Source organism: Seriola lalandi, unplaced genomic scaffold, assembly GCF_002814215.2.
Source record: "Seriola lalandi dorsalis isolate HSWRI2012SDOR001 ecotype SW California unplaced genomic scaffold, Sedor1 jcf7180002054487, whole genome shotgun sequence".
Classification (NCBI taxonomy): domain Eukaryota; kingdom Metazoa; phylum Chordata; class Actinopteri; order Carangiformes; family Carangidae; genus Seriola; species Seriola lalandi.
This window is the reverse complement of record NW_019525040.1, coordinates 970018-988712: the sequence shown is the minus strand read 5'-3', so window position 1 is coordinate 988712 and position 18695 is coordinate 970018. Positions and strand designations below refer to the sequence as shown.

Genomic DNA, 18695 nt, shown 5'->3' with positions numbered 1-18695 from the left:
CAGATAAAGGAAATGACATAGGGCTGTAGTGTTTCTGACACGAAGACTCTTGTTCCTGTTCCAGTCAGTGAAAGCTGTTTCTTTGAAATCAGCTGAACTCTCCAGCAGGGCTGCTTAAAAAAAGCCTCCTGCAGGTGAAGAACAGATCAGAAGCAAGATAAGGACATCGTAGTGAAACTGAAAGTACAGTAACTGTATAAGTACAGCTTCTCTGTGTGTTCACGCCAAAGAGAGGACAGAGGAGCACAGAGTCACAGCTCTCCCATTCCAGTTTGAAGAGGACTATCAGACGAAGAAACAGGAACAATGGGTGAGTTGTTTTTCTGATGATTTACCTTGATCTTCATTGAATGTACTTGTGGCAGGAAGAATAGTGTCTTACCACTTCAGCATGGAATTTTTCATACATTTAAACTCACTATGACTGTGAAAAAATGCCTCGATGGCATCTGGTTCTTTTCCACCTGATTTGAACATTTTCTTAGAGTTTGTATTTTTGTAGCTACTATCTGTACACACAGTACTCCTCACTTGTTTGTAAGGATGTGTTGTACATGTAACTCTAAAGTCCTCTCAGGCCCTCATGGTTTGCGCTAATATGTCTGTGTATGTAGAAGAAAAATAATCTGTACTAAACTGTACTGAACAATTGTAGGTTATGCAGACATCATGGATGTTGAAGCTACTGGAGCTTCTCGGCAAACTGCTCAGCAGGACAGGCTGGGATACTCAGGTAAACACTGCAGCAGAGAAACACAGGAGCTGAGTGATCAAATATTGTAGAAAAAATATTAATCTAACCATCTGTCTCCACAGTGTTTCTATATCTATACACTGACATGCATGCATTTGTTGCACTGATGATATGATCCTGTTTTCTGTTGGATTTCTCTCTGAAAGGTGTGAGGGCATCAGAAACCATGGCAGAGACTGACAGAGGCAGAATGGGAAGGTACAAGTCGAAGATTAACAGAGTGGGAAATGACACTGGAATCGATCCAGCTCTCATTGCTGGCATCATCTCCAGAGAGTCCAGGGCTGGGAACGCACTGGACGGAGGCTGGGGAGACTCGGGTAAAGCCTGGGGACTGATGCAGGTTGTAACAACTACTATTGTTTTACTTGCATCTTCTTAATAGAGTCTCACATTACAATACAATAACAGGAGTGTTCATCCTATTTTATTCTCATTTCTGTAGGTTGATATAACTAGCACTGGAGGTAGACACACTCGACGGGGCGAATGGGACAGTGAGGAACACATCCGCCAAGCCACTGGGATCTTGGTTTATTTTATTCAACGAATCAGCGAAAAATTTCCAAACTGGAGCAGAGAGGAGCAGCTGAAAGGTTTGTTTTTTTTATTGGATCAGAATCAACTTTCTTCACACTTTGTTTGGCTTTGTTCTCATTTCTATTGGTCTCTGCAGGAGGGATAGCAGCCTACAATATGGGGGATGGAAACGTCACATCCAAAAACGTAGATGAAAGGACAACAGGTGGAGACTACTCCAATGATGTTGTTGCCAGAGCTCAGTGGTACAGAAGAAATGGCTTTTGACAACTGAAACTGTCCACAACAAGAGTCTTATAAAGAATCTCCTGATAATGATCAATGAATTGCTGTAATATGCATCCTATGTCAAAGAGAAATGAAATAAACACAATACAAAATCTCAAATGATATATGCGTGTGTTTGGCTCAGTGTGAAATCTCACTTTGATAAGTTGCAGTACACAGTAGACTTAAGTTCACCAATGCTTCCAAGTTTTGTTTGGCTGCAAGAGCCAATCAAAACCCTTCGCTCGCCCTCTCTGTGAAGAAATGCAGTCGGGGAGCAGCCATAAACTGTTCTGTTGTTCATTCCCTGAGGCTGCTTGACTCTTGAATGTTGAATCTTTGGCCCCTTTAAGGTGCATTTGGTTTTCAGCCATGCTAATGGAGTGGCTCTGGGGAGGACGGTAAAGTTGGTCTGAAATATCTCATCAACTAGTGGATGGATTGACGTGTAATTTGGTGCATGTCTTCATGTCTCCTTCAGAATGAAATGTAATAACTTTGGTGAACCTTCATATTTTCCTTCAGCACCACATTCAGGTCAAAAATTCAGTTTGTCCAACACTTTTGGTTCATGACCACCAAAAGGCTCATGGGACAGTGAGGAACACCTCTACCAAGCCACCAACATCCTGGCATCTTGTTTCCCTTCTTGTTCTTTCATTTGTTTACTTTTGTTTACGACTGCATACAACAGTCTTCTTGTTAACTTCTTGTCAGAAATGTTGCTTTCTCACTGAAGGAAGACTGTAAATAATGGAGGGTATATGTTTACACAGACTAATACACAGCACTCTGATCTGCAGTAAAAAGTGACCTGATGTGCTTTCTCAAGTGTTATGCAGATGTGCCCATTGAAAAAGAGCAAAGTTTTAATCTTGAAGTTTCACAGTGGCATTTACAGAGGTGTCGTCTGTAGCCTGGACGTTTGCGTTTCATTATCCCTCACAGGAATTCTCCATTTTTCTCCATGTTCTTTAGACTGCATCATCATAACACACCACAATACTGAAAATGAAAGATAAAGTAAAACAAAATGAAAGTGAAAATGAACTCATTCAAAGTGAATAAAATTACTTTAAATAATGTTGATGCCAAATGACTGAATAAGCTCGATGATGATGGAGTTTGTACGATGACAGTATTGTTTGATTGTGTATGATAACATGATGCAAAAATAGAAAGTGGAACAATCCTGGACAATACTTTTTCCAGCAATATCTTTATTAGCATTGTCAAATAACCTCCAAGAATATTCACATCCAGTATGAGGGATATGATTAAGCGGCTTCAATCGACATGCTCAAGGACTTAATGCACAGATCTGCAGTAAAAAGGTTCTGGTACTAATTATAATCCGTTTTCCTCTGACCTAAAATGTGACCTGATGTGATATGTCAGGTGTTATATAGCTGTACCCATTGAAAAAGAGCAAAGGTTTAATCTTTAAGTTCCACATTCTCCATATGCAATCAGCAATGCTGAACTTTAGACAGTGCATCATTGTAAGACACCACAATACTGAAAATGAAAGTGTAAGGTATCTCTTCTTTGGTGTGAAGTTCAAAAAATCCCAAGTTCAACACTAATAAAATGTAACTCATACTGACAGTGTGTGCATCATTATTTTCAAATCTCCACTTTCCTAAAATGGAAAAGGGTTCCCAGCTGGCACCGTACTTCAATGTAAAGTCAGGAAGACGTTGATTCTAACGACTCTAACGACAGAAAGATTTTAGTTGGAAAGGAAAATACTTGTGTTGGCTACTTAGATTGTGACAATCAACATCGACAGTGGTGGCCTGCTGCGTGCTGATATGACCTGATGTGCTTTCTCAAGTGTTATGCAGATGTGCCCATTGAAAAAGAGCAAAGGTTTAATCTTGAAGTTTCACAGTGGCATTTACAGAGGTGTCGTCTGTAGCCTGGACGTTAGCGTTTCATTATCCCTCACAGGAATTCTCCATTTTCTTCATGTACTTTACACTGTATCATCATAACACACCACAATACTGAGAATTAAAAATAAAGTAAAACAAAATGAAGTTAAAGATGAACTCATATTGAAAGTGAATAAAATTACTATAAATAATCCAAAATGTGAGCTCAGTAATGTCCATCAAAGAATAAAAATGAACAGATGAAAAATTGTGTGCATTATTATTTCTAAATCTCCAACATTCTGCAAATGAGAGGGAGTTTCCTAATTAAAGATTTGCACAAGTCATGCACAGCATGCTTTCTGCAAGCTGCCTTCACTGCTGTCCCTGGTTTACAGCCTGTCACATTAGGCAGAACAAATGAATGACATTCAGCTGCAGTGTTTCTTGTAAATGCCCTGTTTTCTCTTAACAGGTGAACTACCCAGCACACATGGGAAAAGTCTGACCTTTGCAGGCGAAAAATAGAACAGCAACAAGATAAGCAAATGGTGGTAGTTGGCTGGATTCGACTAAGATGTGAACTGTGGATGTCGAGCGCTTTCTGGTGCATGACGCAACTAGAAGTGGGCGTAATTATGTTATATATCTAGTATCGAAAGCTACAAACAGGCACAGAGGAACACTGGGCGACAATTCTCACATTCCTGTTTCAAGAGAGCAACCATACGTGGAAACCGGGAGTCATGGGTGAGTTAAAATCCGCACGTATATTACTGTGGCTGATGTGTTAGGATGCATTTGACATGACTAACTGTTTCAGATCCTCCTGAGATCTTTGTGCTAGTGTCAATGTGCAGGCTTGTCGAAGAAAAATAATCTAATACACCCATCATTTGTAGGTTCTTCCTCTTCTTCATCTTCTTCTTCATCTTCGTCTTCTACTTATGGAAACATCATGAAGGTTGAAACTACTGGAGCTTCCAAGAAAACTGCGCAGCAGGACAACCTGGGATACACAGGTAAACATTGCAGAAGTGGAGCACAGGAGCCGCTCTCACATGTTATAGAAAAAGTGATCACTTAATCACCTGTATCGACAGTGTTTCGATTGCCGTTTAAGTAGTCACGGGATATGAAAAGAAATGTTTGCAGTTTATATCTTAATCAGGCATTAAATTTGCAGGCAACACTATAGTATTGTTCCCGTTATGTTTATATGTGTTTGCTCTGTCTAATTGTTCATATGGGTTAAATATAAAATATAGAATAATCTGCAATTATCTTCATGACTCTGCATTATTTTACCTGCTCTGTGCCCTGGATTATGACCACTCCAGTCATTTTTACCAATTTCAATAACTTTTAAAGGGACAGTACAACACATAAAATGCTCTTTTCCACATGCCATAAATTGACTGCAGCATCTACCACGCAGGGCTGTGGGAGGATGTTTTAAGTTGGTGGTGCTGTGGTGGGAGAAGCATTTTACCCCAACCCATACAACCCATATACAAATACAACACAGGCCTACAACCATACTTCTACTACACACACACACACACACACACACTACAAAAGCAGCAGCAGTAACAGCAGCCAGGTCTATAAAAAGGGACTCAGTAATGCTATTGCACAATAGCTCACAATAATAGCATAACATCGCAATACACAAGTCAAAAAGATCATTGTGCACGGCACACAAGAACATATCCGAATCTGCCCAATTTTTCAACAAAGTTATATCAGTGTGATGTTAAAAGTAATTGACAGCTGAATATTGCTCGGTGGCAGCTTAAACCAAATAACCTACCCAAAGGTGCAGACAGTGTGCTCTAGTAGTTATATTAATCCACATGTGGCTATCAGGACGTCCTGGGTCTGACTCCTTGGGAAGTGAAGAGGCATCAAATCAACCGGTTTCCCTCTGTTGCCTCTTCAGGCAGGCGAAACACACAACCTGACCACACTCCACCATGCAATGAAGCCACTTACATTTAGCAAACCAAGATGGTGTAAATGCACGGCTGAAAGTTTAATTTGTGCTCTCATTAGCTGGTGCTTTGCCAAAAAAATCTGCAGTACACTTTTCCTTAAAGGAGCAGAGACCTCAGCCACTTTATTTGCCTCCAAAGTCTCAAAAGTCAAACTTGCCGAGCAAGCGAGTGTGGACTGCTGCGGGAATGCTGGCAGCAGCCAGAGCCGCATATTGTTTTTGGGTTGTCTGTCCCATTCTCGTGGACACGATATCTCAGTGACAACCTCAAAGGAAGTTCTTCAAATTTGGCATCGTCACTTGGACTCAAGGATGAACTGATTAGACTTTGGTGGTCTAACCGGTCTACTGGACCACCTCTACAGCCTTGTTGTGTTGTGCTCTTGCAAACTATTTTTAACTTTCAGCCTTGTCAGCCTTGAAATATGTCACATGAAACCACTGGAGCTTTAGATAAAACTAACTGTGGCTGGCCTACAAAAATATATGTCATCCCTGTGGCACTCTATAGGCTGTATAAAGATGGATGTAGCATCTGTGACGTCACCCATAGACTTTGGTTTTGAAGTGGGCTGCTCTGCCATCGTAATCTAGGCAGTGCCTGACCCCACCTAACTGAGCCGACACTTTGGTGCAAGTCTGTTTGTGGCGAGCTTATGCTCACCCACCTGTCACTCAAAGAGCGGCCACACCCTCAATTATGCAGAACATTAAGCCTTAATAAACTTCAATGGGCGAGTTATATAAAAATTCACCCCCTGTACAAAGTGGGAAATTTTAAAGACCAAAACCGTTTTCTGTACCAGGCTGTACAAGTTAAGTACTTAACATGGTAGTTTTTGAGGATCGACTCACTTATAGCCAGCCCAAAGCGGACATTCGAGGAAGTGCACTTTTTGGCACTTATTTGTTGGCTTAATTTTTCACCCCCGGAGGTTGCCACCTGGTGTTGAGGTGATGCACACGCGACCACAGTTGTGCATGCGAAGCAGAAATGCTCCCTCAAGAGAATGGTTTTCCGCTCTCGGTTGCTGTTCTCTTTGCTCGTGTCATGTGTATGCAGATGGAGTTTTGAGATTAATTTAATGCCATAGTTTCTATATCTGTGCACAGACAGGCAAACACATGCATTTGTTGCACTGATGTAATGATCCTGTTTTCTGTTGGATTTCTCTCTGAAAGGTGTGGAGGCATCAGAAACCATGGCAGAGACGGACAAAGACGAAATGGAAAACTACAGGTCAATAATCTACACAGTAGCAGAGGAATGTTGCATCCATCCAGCTCTCATTGCTGCCATCATCTCCAGAGAGTCTAGGGCTGGAAAACAAATTGAAAATAATAATGGCTGGGGAGACTGGAACCCAAAGAGAAAAATGTGGAACGCTTTTGGACTGATGCAGGTTGTAACAACTACTATTGTTTTACTCACATCTTCTTAGTAGAGCCTCACATCACAATACAATGACAGGAGTGTTCATCCTATTTCATTCCCATTCCTGTAGGTTGATGTTAATCCGGATGGAGGTAACCACACACCTGAAGGTGAATGGGACAGTTTAGATCACCTCCGCCAAGCAACTGGGATCTTGGTTGATTTTATTGGCAAGATCCGTGATAAATTTCCAAACTGGAGCAGAGAGGAGCAGCTGAAAGGTTTGTTTTACTGACTCAGTCGACTTGTACAGGCATCAATTTTCTTCACGCTTTGTTTGGCTTTGTTCTCATTTCTATTGGTCTCTGCAGGAGGGATAGCAGCCTACAATATGGGGGATGGAAACGTCAGATCCAAAAACGTTGATGAAAGGACAACAGGTGGAGACTACTCCAATGATGTTGTCGCCAGAGCTCAGTGGTACAACAACAATGGTTTTGACAACTGAAACTGTCCACAACAAGAGTCTTTTGATGAATGCAACACTGTGTAATGCACGTCTCGTGTCAAAATTTGACAAAATAACCATAATGGGAAACAACAAATGATATATCTGTGTGTTTGGCTCAGTGTAAACTCTCACTGTGATAATTTGCAGAAGGATAATATTCACTGTAGCATTGTATAGTAAACTGCTCTGCTGTTGAGGCAGATTCTGGATTTGGATAATTTGAGTTGATACTGATGATGCACCACATTAATTCTAGCAGTTTGCTTCAAATGCCTTTATTTTGATTTGATTCATATCTGCTTTCTTTTTCTCTGTTGGTAGGGGTTCCTTTCTCATTGATAATTGTATCATATCGCATATATTAGCTATCATAATTTTACATTTTGTTTTGTCTCATGCATAAAGATCTTTGTCTACTTGTGTTCTTGTTTACACAATGAAAACACAATAAACACAATGAAAATTGTCTAAAATACAAGTACAACATAGAACATAGATGGCCATGACCCTGCACTGGATAATAAAACAGAAAATGAAATTGCACATGACATAGGCTGTAGGAAAGTTTATGACTCCAAGAGACTTAATTTCAGTTTTGGTGAAACCAGCTTTCTGTTTCAGTTGCAGACCAATCTTCTTTAAAATCAGAAATATCAAAGTAAGCTTATTATCTAGCGATTTAGTATTGTAGTTCCATAGATTGAGGGTTCTAGCAAGAGATATATCAACGAAAGAATGACCAAAAAAAAGCAAACAAACTCTGGATCATACATTTCGTACAATGCAACCTCAGTAGCATCTTTCATTAGTCCTTCCTAACAGTTTCTGTTAAAAATATTTGCTCTCCAAGCCCAAAGCCAGAACAACAAAACAAAAAAATCCTATATGAAACGATATTTGTAAAGAGTGCAATATTTCAAAACAACACTGACCTCTTAAACTTGACGACCTGCGTTATCTTGTTTCCTTCTTGATTCTGTTGTTTACATCTGTATACAGCAGCATTAAACAGTCTTTCTGTTAACTGCTTGTTGGAAATGTTGTTATCTCAAGCACTGAAGAAAGACTAGAAATAATTGAGGGCATGTGTTTCTACCTATTTGATATAGGTGCGCCTGTTAAGAAAGAGCAAATGTTTAATTGTGGTATTTCCAGAGGTCAGAGAGAGCTGGACATTCCAGTTTCATTACCTGTCACAGGAAAGAAAACCTGTGTGATGGTCTTGATTTTCATATGTAATGTCTCCTCCGTAATGAATATAAACAAAGAAAAAGGTAAACCAATAAAAACGTGTGTGTGTTTTCTTTTTTTTTTTTAAAGCTACTAAAGTGTTACGCTGTGTACCCACACGTTACTGTGGCTCTTGTTTTTGAGGATGTGTTGGACATGTAACTGTAAAGTCCTTTCAGGACTTTGTTATCATGTATTGACTATCTATCTTCAATGTGCAGGCGTGTAGAAGAAAGCCACAGCACCACCAAAGAGGGTGGTTATTTCTAGCACAACTTTGGGTTGTGCAAGGTGCAAGTTCTCGGGGTGATAGCACTCGTAGGAAAAATATTCTGTGGTAGCTGATAGAGAGTGACCCTGGTGTAATTAAAACCTGTGGTGCACTTGTGTCCATCAGTTCTGTAGTGCTGTTTGCTTCTGAGCCGAGATGACATTTCATAGCAGAGTGTCCACTCAGGTGAAAAAGAAGAAGTTTTCATCTTAAAGAGTCCTCAAGTTTCTTACTTGATTTTATGAAATCTTAATGTCTTATTTAATTTTTATTATTTATTCAAATAGTTTTTTATTTTTTTAAGCTTTCTTAATGTATTTCCATACCTCTGTAAAGCACTTTGAATTGCCTTGTGTCTGAACGGTGCTATATAAATAAACCTGCCCTGCCTGTGCCTGTTACTGTCAGTGGCAGCTGTTTCTTGTAAATCACATGGATCTTTTTTCCCTCCCCTTTTTCATGAGTAAACTATCCAGGCCTGAAAAAGGAAAGGAATGCTTCAGCGGGGGAAATTTACCATTAAATACACCCATCCTGCGATAGAAACAGAGGATCAGTGTGCAGCAGCTCTGTTGGTCACAGGTCTCAAGCTCAGCTTCATGTGGACAATCCAAGGAGAAAATAGCAAATGGTACTCTTCTGCTGATTTTCAACTGTGAGGGCGCTTGGGACCCATAGCCTGGACCTCCCTGCAGAGGAAACACTGGAATATTTGTGTTTCCTGCTAATATATGAAAAATATTATAATTTTTCTGTGGTATTTTCTAACATTACAATCTATCATACAATTACCAAAAATCTAATTTGAAAGGATTACATGTTGTCAGCCTTGAAATATGTCACATGAACCCACTGGAGCTTCAGATAAAACTGCTCAGCAGGACAATTTAGGTAAACCCTGCAGCTGAGAAATACAAAAGCTGATTTGATCTGATGGTTTAGAAGTAATCATTAAGTTTTTCTTAAATCTAACCATCTATCCATATCTGCAGTGTAACTATATCAATACATTCACGGGAAGACTGATACAGTTTAATGCAGTGATGCCATAATCCTGTTTTTTTTCTACAAGGTTTGAGCACATAAACCTTGGAGTTCTGCCGCCACATGACCACAGAGCACAGAGAAGATTGATGAACCATGTGGGAAATATACAGTATTTCACTGAAAAACTTTAATTCAGTCTTCTGTCATCTTTAGTGATGACATTCATTATTTAGCTAAGAACCACATGATGGCATGTTTTTAGCTCTTGATGTGCTTTTCATTTAAAAAAAAGAAAATCACCAATAACCGTGAACCTCTTGTATATTTATACAAAACACATGAGAGAATAGTTAGTAGGCTAGTACTAGTATTTTTACAACTCAAGAAGTACACAGTAGATTACAGTCAACCACTGCTTCCAAGTTTTGTTTTGTTGCAAGAGCGGTGAAATAATCTCCCATTACTGCACTGGAAACCTGTGCACAGGGTAAGAACAGTATCTTTCTTTCCTCAATGTCCTAAAAGACTTAAATCTAAATGTAAAACTACTATAGCTTTGGATAAAAGATTTGACATGGTCATTAAAAACAACACAGTCAGTAGCTTTCTCTCCTGAAGGTGTTTCCACCGCTTATTGCAAAAGGCTGAAGACGATGACTCTGCTGTTGTCAGAGTCAGCGGTAGGTGCAGTGCTGCTCCTGGTGCTGCCGCAGGTCCCCTTTGTGCTGGAAGCTGTAGAGGCAGCGAGGGCAGCGGTAGGGCCGGTCGTCCCTGTGTTTGCGGCTGTGGGTGATGAGGTTGGAGCTCTGGCTGAATGCCTTCCCACATATCTGACACACATGGGGCTTCTCTCCTGGCACACAAACACAGCACAGGTCATTTGAATACACAGGAAACTCGGGCCGTATATAGATGAAACAGATAGTGCTCTAACATTTCAGGATAGTACGTAAAATTATTATATATCGTCTTATTTAATTCAGTTACATATCTGTATATCTTGAAATTGCTTGTTTTGTCCAACCAACATTTTGAAAACCAAAGATATTTAAAGAAAACCTCATATTTCAGGGGCACAAAACAATGGATGTTAAGAAATAACTTCAAGGAATTCTGACATTTTGGCAGAAGATTGATGTCACTCATGTCTAAGACAATAAACATTAGTTTGAGTCACAGATAACACTTTTTGGGCTTTTGTGCCTTTATTGGACAGGATAGTAGAGAGAGACAGGAAATGGGGAGGCAGAGAGAGGGGGAATGACATGCAGCAAAGGCCGTCCGATGCGGGACTCGAGCCGGGGCCGACTGCAGCGAGGACTGTGGCCTCTACACATGGGGTGCCTGCTTAGACCACTACGCCAGACAACGCCCCACAGATAACACTGATAACTTGGGTTTAAACACAAGGCTGGGCTACGTGCTGAATGCATTAGTGATGTATATAAAATGAAGCTGCGGTTCACTTTAATAATTTTATATGAATGAAGTCAGATGTGGACTCGGACAACCAAAGGGTACACGTCAACCCACCGGTGTGTATGAAGGTGTGTTTCTTCATGTCAGACTTCTGGTGGAACCTCTTGCCACAGTACTGGCAGGGATACGGCCGAGTGTCCGAATGTATGAGCAGATGAGTGGAGAGGGTGGAGGAGCGCTTGAACACTTTCCCGCACACCGTACAGCCAAACGTCCTCTCCTAAAACAACAGGCACTGTGGTTATGGATTCAGAAGTGTTGCAACATCATATGTGCATTAAATTGTCCAAAGTAACCACATAATTCACTTTAAAGAGAAATGTGATGCTGACCTTGCCCCTGCATGGTGACTGCGCAGTATTTGTCCTGCTGGACTTGATGTGTGCTGATGACATTCTGCTTCCATGACTCTTGCATATGTGAGTCTTCAAACTAGACAGACATGAAAACATCTGCAAAGACAAAATAAACATAGTTTAACACTGAAAAAACAGACATAATTGTAGATGTCAGGACTAGAAATGGCCATTTAAAGTAATTAAAGTACATTTAAGTAAAGGAAAGTTCATTTCCTGAGGCTGTTTGACTCTTGAATGTTGAATCTTTGGCCCCTTAAGGTGCATTTGGTTTTTAGCCATGCTAGTGGAGTGGCTTTAGGGAGGATGGTAAAGTTGGTCTGAAATATCTCATCAATTAGTGGATAGATTGACTTGAAATTTGGTGCATGTATTCATGTCTCCTTCAGAATGAAATGTAGTAACTTTGGTCAACCTTTATCTTTTCCATCAGCACCATCATCAGGTCAAAAAAAAATGTATACCCACAAAACTAATGACAGTTCCCATCAGGCTCAGCTGTTCTATGTGTTTAGCAGTAATAATCATCAAGTGGGGCCGAGTCGTAAACCTTCACAGTTGTTGTTTGTCTGTCAGACAAATGTAACATATTGTAACGGAGGGATGCCATACTTTGCTACAGACTGGACACTCTTGTCTCGGAGCACTGATCTTCGAGCAGCCACTACTCCTGGTCTCCCTCAGGATCTGAGGGTGCTGAGTCAAGTCTCCCAGTCCCGCTGAAAGTTTGTCTGGATATCCTGAGCTCACATGAGGTCTGGACCATACCGCTGATGTGGGAGGGCCTGAGTTGACTTTCTCCACAGGGCTAATGGTGTTTGAGTTGACAGGACTGAAGGGCTGAGCAGGTCTACAGTCTGAGAAGAAATACAGACAAGTAAAATCATGAAAAGTTAGATTGTAATGTTCATCATCTTCTGCTTTTTCACTGTGAATAATCTTTTATTTGTAGTTATATAGGAAACACGTTTTTTTTTTTTTCTATCTAAAGTCTTTTGAGACATTCTAGTGATGAAAAGCCTGTCTAAATGAACAACAAACATGAAGTAGCTCTGTCACCCACCATAAGATTTGGGACTCAGTGGCTGAAGGTTCCCACTCCAATCAGAGGGACTGGTAGCAGGAAGGTCCTGCTGCAATAATGTGATGGACACCGTGTTGATATATGGTGCTTCTGCTGTGGAGTAATCCAGAGATGTGTTCCAGGACCCCATCTTTCTTTTTAGCTGGCTGAACGTTACTGGGGTTGATCCTGGGCTGGGGCTTCCTGCTGCGGGCCGAGGGTGGTGCAGCCCTCCGCGCTTCACCAAGAAAGAGCGAGGCATCATTCAGGAGGGAGAAGGACTTGCTCCACACCTGAAATTAAAGTCATCTAGAGGGGGGAAATAAAAAAATAAAATTAAATAAATGCCCGTGTTAATAAAGGCATTAAAACATACAGCTCCAATATCAGTAGTTACTACCAGCTTTGACTAAAGGCAGGCACCAAAGGACCAAAGGGGTAGACAAGAAGTTTGTGTTGCCCAGAAGAGGGCAGCAGAACTGTTCACTCAGTGGTTTGTTTCCTGTTGAATCTGTGCAAATACTGGTCGAACATATACTATACATATGTTGCTGCTGTTGAGCGGAGAAAAAGTGTTATCAAAATATTGACTACTGCATTGTTTCTGAAATTAGGGACCTTTTCACTTTTTCACTTTTGTTATGAAATTTGAGAAAAAAACCTGAAATCATCTGTTTTTATAAGAAACGTGTAGATTTATAATAACAAGTGGAAATGAAGATACTATGAAAGACCTGATTTACTTCAGCTCTCTCAGACTGTATACAGAACTGTGAACCTTCGGTCTGCGCAGATTTTTCATCCTGAATCCGTTGGTTTGGTCACACGTGTGATGTTGCGTCGAGCTGAAAGCTGAATCTTTGACCTGTACGACACTGAACAACAGGCATGGTTTTCCTCCTTTCTGTGTTGCTCTGATCATTGCTGCTCGGTCTCCCAGAATCCTCAGGGTCACTTGGCATTGAAGTCAGAAGTCAGTTTTTGTCACATCAGACCAAAGAATCTTTTTCCTCTGGTTCAGGTGTTTAAATTCTGCTTGACAAACTCCAGGTGGCCTGTCAGATGCCTTTTTGTCATCAGCAGCTTACTTGACAAAGTAAGGCTGCAGAGATGGTTCTTCCTCTGACAGACTCTCCCATATTTGGGGCTTCTCTTCTGAGTGACATTCACGCTGCAGGTGAAAGCAGCCTGAGTCTGACTGAAACTGACATTTGGATCTAAACTTGGTTTATGACAACATGACACAAACAGTCATATGAGAATTGCAACTATATCACTTAACTGCAACACATTTCATGACTCAGTGCTTGCACTTGAGCAGAGGTGAAGCTGCAGTGGAGGAGTTCAGTGGAGGACACTGAGGTGTAAGACCTCATAACTAAAAAGTGACATGACTGAAAGTTCAAACTTCAAGTTTAAAGATCTTGAGACCTGCTATAATGGTCTTTTTAGAAAATAAATAAATTAGTGGCTACTTATTTAAGACACTGCCCAGGTCCCCTCAGAATATAAACTTATAATTACTACAGAGACTACACACACCAGTATGAACAGATTATTAGGTTTAAAGCCGGTATTCCTGATATATGTAATGCAGAAGACAGAAAGGTTCATTACTTCATTGTCTAAGGCACTGCCCAAGATCAGTTTAACCACTTTAGATGCATCAAGGTAGTTAGTAATGTGGTTCCCAACCTGAATAAAAACGCGAACAACCATGTATTTGTGAAATGTGACAAGATTCTGCAGCTAAATGTGGCTTTTTAAAATTGTATTTTTTTTTTTATAGGAATCAAAGGTTGGAAACCACTGATTTATGCAGAATATTTCATAAGATTATCGTATGTTTTTTAAAAATAAAATCTTAATCTGAAAATAATGAGTAACTCCACTTGCCATAAGAGTTTCCTCTGAAATGTTGCAGTGTAGAAGTACAAAGTAACTTAAAGTGGAAATGCTCGGGTAAAGTACAAGTACCTCAAAACGGAACTACAGTACTTGAGTAAATGTACTTCCGACCTCTTTACAGTTACCTGCATGCCCGAAACTATGTACTTCCTTCCTCTTAGATGTAAAATAATCAACACGGACAAGAAAATTACTATTCTCTACTTAAACGTACTACAGCCCAGTTTTGGAAATCAGTTAAGACCAACTTTTATGAGTACGGGAGTACGCTTTATCTTTGGAGAAAATATTTTGTTTTAGAGGGGGAGAAATCTGTAGTGGTCGTTTTGCCTTGTATGATATGTCATTATAAACACACATTTCCTTAAAAGTTTGTTTTTCTCGTCTCATTTTTACCGTGAGATGTTTTGTATGTGTTGTCAAAACAAAGTGTTGTTAAGATTTTTTCTTTCGCATGTGTTGTGTGCCTGTTATTTGCTTGTTTGTTTGTACATACTCATACACACATACTATAAAACTAAAAATTCAATAAGCATATTTGTTTAGAAATTGAAGCTGATGTGACTGAATTAAAGGGTTTCTTTTTATGTGCTAAATCACATTTTATACGATAAATCCAGCAATGAGGGACTGGTATTACATCTGTGTCTTTTGTACTTTTGACATGCTCAAACTGGTGCTAAATATTGACTAGAATGAACAGCACAATATGAACATTCAAACAAAGGTCCATTATATAAGCACTATCACAGTATAAGCTATGGAGGTAGATTTAAAGTTGTCTGTATTCCCTAACACACTCAGATTGCTTCGACGACCAGCTCGGCGGTTCATGCCAGTCTTTCATTTTAGAGTGGCAGTACATCCAATGATTTATTTCTACAGTGACTTTGGGTTGACATACACACAGCTGTGTGTTTGGGCTCTGATCAAGATACTTTCTCTCAGCGATGATCAAAGAAAACCGGCTTGCTTTTTGTCTCGTTGCATTTTTGTGTCTATAGTAGCAAAAAACGAACAGATAAATAAAAAAAAAAGTTTAGAAAAGCTTTCTGAAATGTGTGCGTCATTACATTTACAGAAAAGCAAAGGTGTTGTGATAAAATAAGCAGCTCTATTTTTCAGCCGTTTGAGCTGCTTTAGTAACAGTTTACAGCTTTAGTAAACAATTATGTTTCTGAACTCCGATGATCAGTATAAGACGATATGATAACTGCCTGAGTCACTTACGATTAAAAGATCATCATTGTTATTATTATTGTTATTATTTGCTTTTTTAATAAATTAAACATTTGAGAAAATGATCCACAAAGTCACATGGAGATAATTACGAAACAGGGTGATTGCCATCTGAATTCACTGTTGAAGACAGATCACAGATCAAATCTACACTGGTCAAACGGTCCAAAAGTATTTTTTAAATCATCATGTTAAAAAGAAAAAAAATAAATAATAAAAAAACAACTTTAACCAAACCAAAACTGTAGCAGTCTAAAACCATGAAGATAGTTTATTAATATACAAATACTCACCAGTTTTCACATTCCCCCAGTGCTTCTCAACGTCACACACAAACTTCACACAAGTAGTTTTCCTGAGAAAGGAGTCTTATATCAAGTTAGAGAAGACGACGTGAGTCAGTGTGTCACATGAGGTCAGTCTGCTCTGAGGTGGACTGTGAGCCGTTGGTGTTCACTGCAGGTCGGAGTGATGAGAGTAAAGAAGGATGAGGAAGTGTTTCAGCTCTGACACCTCTGAGCCGACAACTCTAACCACACTGTTTCCTCACACACAAAACACAAACACTACACACTCACTCACAGCAGCACTGAACCTGACTGACTCTGCTTTTTAAAACCTTTCTGTGCACATTTGCGGAGATGTTGCCGTGATGTGCAAACTAAAAACTGCATCAGATTAATCTTTGGAGGACAGATAAAACCGATGTGAGAGGAAGGGGCCGGACGACATGTGCTGAAAATTCTCCAGAAAGTGTTGACACACTATGTTGACACAGTTGTGTTTCAAAACAAGACCACTGAGGTCAACTTTAAAAGAAGCTGGCTGGTGCAATAGACAGATTCCCCTCTATAGAATTCAGCGAAACCATAGCGCACCCAAGAAAGAGAAAATGTGAATACTTCTCTGTATAATAAATGTGAGAAACCTGAGGATGTTTCGGGACGGGATGGGCAACTTGTTTTTATTGGTTTTATTGTCTCGTCAACCTTTATTGTTCTTAGTCTAAGGTTTTTATTTTTTTTTTAATCTGCTTGCAGACTACGAATAAGAATAATCTATATATTTCTTGACAACAAATCCCATAAAGAAAAACAAAATCAACAATTAAATGATCCTGCTATTAAGCATCGTCTGTGTAGCTAAACCCTGATATATCCTATTCCTCTGTGCCATGGAGCTCCATTGTTGTCATATAAACTACAAAAAACACATCAGTGAACCACATTGTTGCACTGGGTGACACGTTGCTTCATTAGGATGAACGTGGGCACTGTAGTTTATTTAGAGTCAGTCCCACATACACCATCCTGCTGAAAGAAAGACGCACTAGCAAACCAGATGTGTTAATCCACAGCTGAAAATAGTCCCAAACAAACGCACTGTTTACTTCTGTTTGTGTAATGTTTGCCGAAAACTACGGTGCCTTCTTGTTTCAGGAAATGACTTTTTACAGTCTTTTTTGTGTAGGCCCGAGCGTCACAGACAGAGTAGAGAAGTCTGAAAGTATTGTGAGACTGGCTAATGCATTGTTGCTTCGTAGCTTTTCGTCAGATTTGTTGGCATTTAGAGAAATATTGAATATTGTTTTGCTGAACTTGTGCAACAACAAAGAAATCTTCATGTGAAGACATAACATTGTCAAAGTTTGATGGAGTGGAAGAGCTAACATTGGCTGTTGCATCAAGAAATAAACGTGGATTCATTTTAAAACCGTCTCAGCACAAAAGTCTGTTTTAAATGTTTTAACGCTCCAAAGGGAAGACGTCAAGAGAGTGGATGAATTCGGGCACTTCATGTTAATCTGAAAACAAATAATAATAATACACTGACTTTTATTTTTGTCCAACCCAAAATCCGTCCTAGGGTGTCAGTATTTGACGAAACTATGAGTGACTGAACTTGGTTGTACCAGCTACCAGCTACCCACAACTCCATCCCTATGTTTGTGTATAATATATATATATATATATATATATATATCCAGTGATTTTCTAGCAGTAAACTACAGGTCAGTGCACCATCACAAATTGTCACATAAGTTCCAAAAATAATCCTTTTTAAATGTTGAGAAGTATACGTTTTAGAGTTAGTGGTATTTGTGCAGTTGAGTCAAAAATATTTGATTATACTGATCTAACCAATACTATTTAGCTAGTTATTGATACTGAAACCCAATTATACAAAGTCATAGATCTTTTTATATCAAGATCCAAACATTACTTCCTGAGATATTGATGAAAATGTTGGAAAATCTCACAATGTTAAAAAAAACCAAAATCATTTTTCTTCCCTGGTCCATGTCCCATTCTTCCATTAAGTTTGGTGCAAATCAGCTCAGTACTTTTTCCTGCTGACAAACAAACACACAAACAGATATGGGTGAAAACATAACCTCCTTGGTGGAGGTAATTATACATTTTTAAACATTATTTTACATGACTGTTAAACAGACAAATACAGCATAGTTTATGTTGCCTCCTTCACTATTCAATCTAAACAAGTCATGTATTAGCAAGCTAATGTTAGCTTTGTCTGTTAGTTCAGTTAGTCACCTGGCAGTCTGTGTCTAAATATACAATAACATCTAATCTCTTCGTAGAAAAACTAATTTGTGTGGTGGAACCTGCACCTGAAATGAAGAAAATCAAGATCCATAAAATGCATAAAAGTTTGCATCTTAAAAGCTTTGAGGGGGTGTCATGTGGCGTAGTGGTCTAAGCAGGCGCCCCATGTGTAGAGGCTACAGTCCTCGCTGCAGTTGGCCCCGGTTCGAGTCCCGCATCGGACGGCCTTTACTGCATGTCATTCCCCCTCTCTCTTCCTCCCCATTTCCTGTCTC

The 18695-nt window shown here is 39.7% G+C and overlaps 3 protein-coding genes across 3 annotated transcripts; 2 read left to right on the top strand and 1 right to left on the bottom strand.

Annotated features, from left to right (window-relative positions):
• Positions 1-65: 65 nt before the first annotated feature.
• On the top strand, positions 66-1681 carry LOC111659752 (lysozyme g-like). The gene is made up of 5 exons (XM_023412777.2): positions 66-310; positions 656-733; positions 901-1097; positions 1200-1350; positions 1431-1681. Exons 1-5 carry the CDS (start codon positions 307-309, stop codon positions 1559-1561), a joined length of 561 nt encoding a protein of 186 aa, XP_023268545.1. The 5' UTR covers positions 66-306; the 3' UTR covers positions 1562-1681.
• A 2352-nt stretch (positions 1682-4033) lies between these two features.
• LOC111659740 (lysozyme g-like) lies at positions 4034-8609 on the top strand. Its single transcript, XM_023412757.2, has 5 exons — positions 4034-4188; positions 4341-4460; positions 6617-6837; positions 6940-7090; positions 7181-8609. Exons 1-5 carry the CDS (start codon positions 4185-4187, stop codon positions 7315-7317), a joined length of 633 nt encoding a protein of 210 aa, XP_023268525.1. The 5' UTR covers positions 4034-4184; the 3' UTR covers positions 7318-8609.
• Positions 8610-9973: 1364 nt separating this feature from the next.
• LOC111659775 (uncharacterized) lies at positions 9974-16492 on the bottom strand. The gene is made up of 6 exons (XM_023412813.2): positions 16147-16492; positions 12707-13015; positions 12256-12500; positions 11620-11739; positions 11342-11507; positions 9974-10661 (listed from the first exon to the last, which is right to left on the bottom strand). Exons 2-6 carry the CDS (start codon positions 12969-12971, stop codon positions 10483-10485), a joined length of 975 nt encoding a protein of 324 aa, XP_023268581.1. The 5' UTR covers positions 12972-13015; positions 16147-16492; the 3' UTR covers positions 9974-10482.
• Between the last annotated feature and the right edge of the window lie 2203 nt (positions 16493-18695).

Excerpts from the sequence above, each read along its gene's own strand:
- LOC111659752 (XM_023412777.2), top strand. Across the intron at positions 734-900 it reads GGACAGGCTGGGATACTCAG|GTGTGAGGGCATCAGAAACC; the intron begins GTAAACACTGCA and ends TCTCTCTGAAAG. Across the intron at positions 1,098-1,199 it reads AAGCCTGGGGACTGATGCAG|GTTGATATAACTAGCACTGG; the intron begins GTTGTAACAACT and ends TCATTTCTGTAG.
- LOC111659740 (XM_023412757.2), top strand. Across the intron at positions 6,838-6,939 it reads ACGCTTTTGGACTGATGCAG|GTTGATGTTAATCCGGATGG; the intron begins GTTGTAACAACT and ends CCATTCCTGTAG. Across the intron at positions 7,091-7,180 it reads CAGAGAGGAGCAGCTGAAAG|GAGGGATAGCAGCCTACAAT; the intron begins GTTTGTTTTACT and ends TGGTCTCTGCAG.
- LOC111659775 (XM_023412813.2), bottom strand. The coding sequence starts at position 12,971 with ATGATGCCTCGCTCTTTCTTGGTGAAGCGCGGAGGGCTGCACCACCCT. Across the intron at positions 12,501-12,706 it reads ACTGAGTCCCAAATCTTATG|ACTGTAGACCTGCTCAGCCC; the intron begins GTGGGTGACAGA and ends ATTTCTTCTCAG. Across the intron at positions 10,662-11,341 it reads ACACACCTTCATACACACCG|GAGAGAAGCCCCATGTGTGT; the intron begins GTGGGTTGACGT and ends TTTGTGTGCCAG.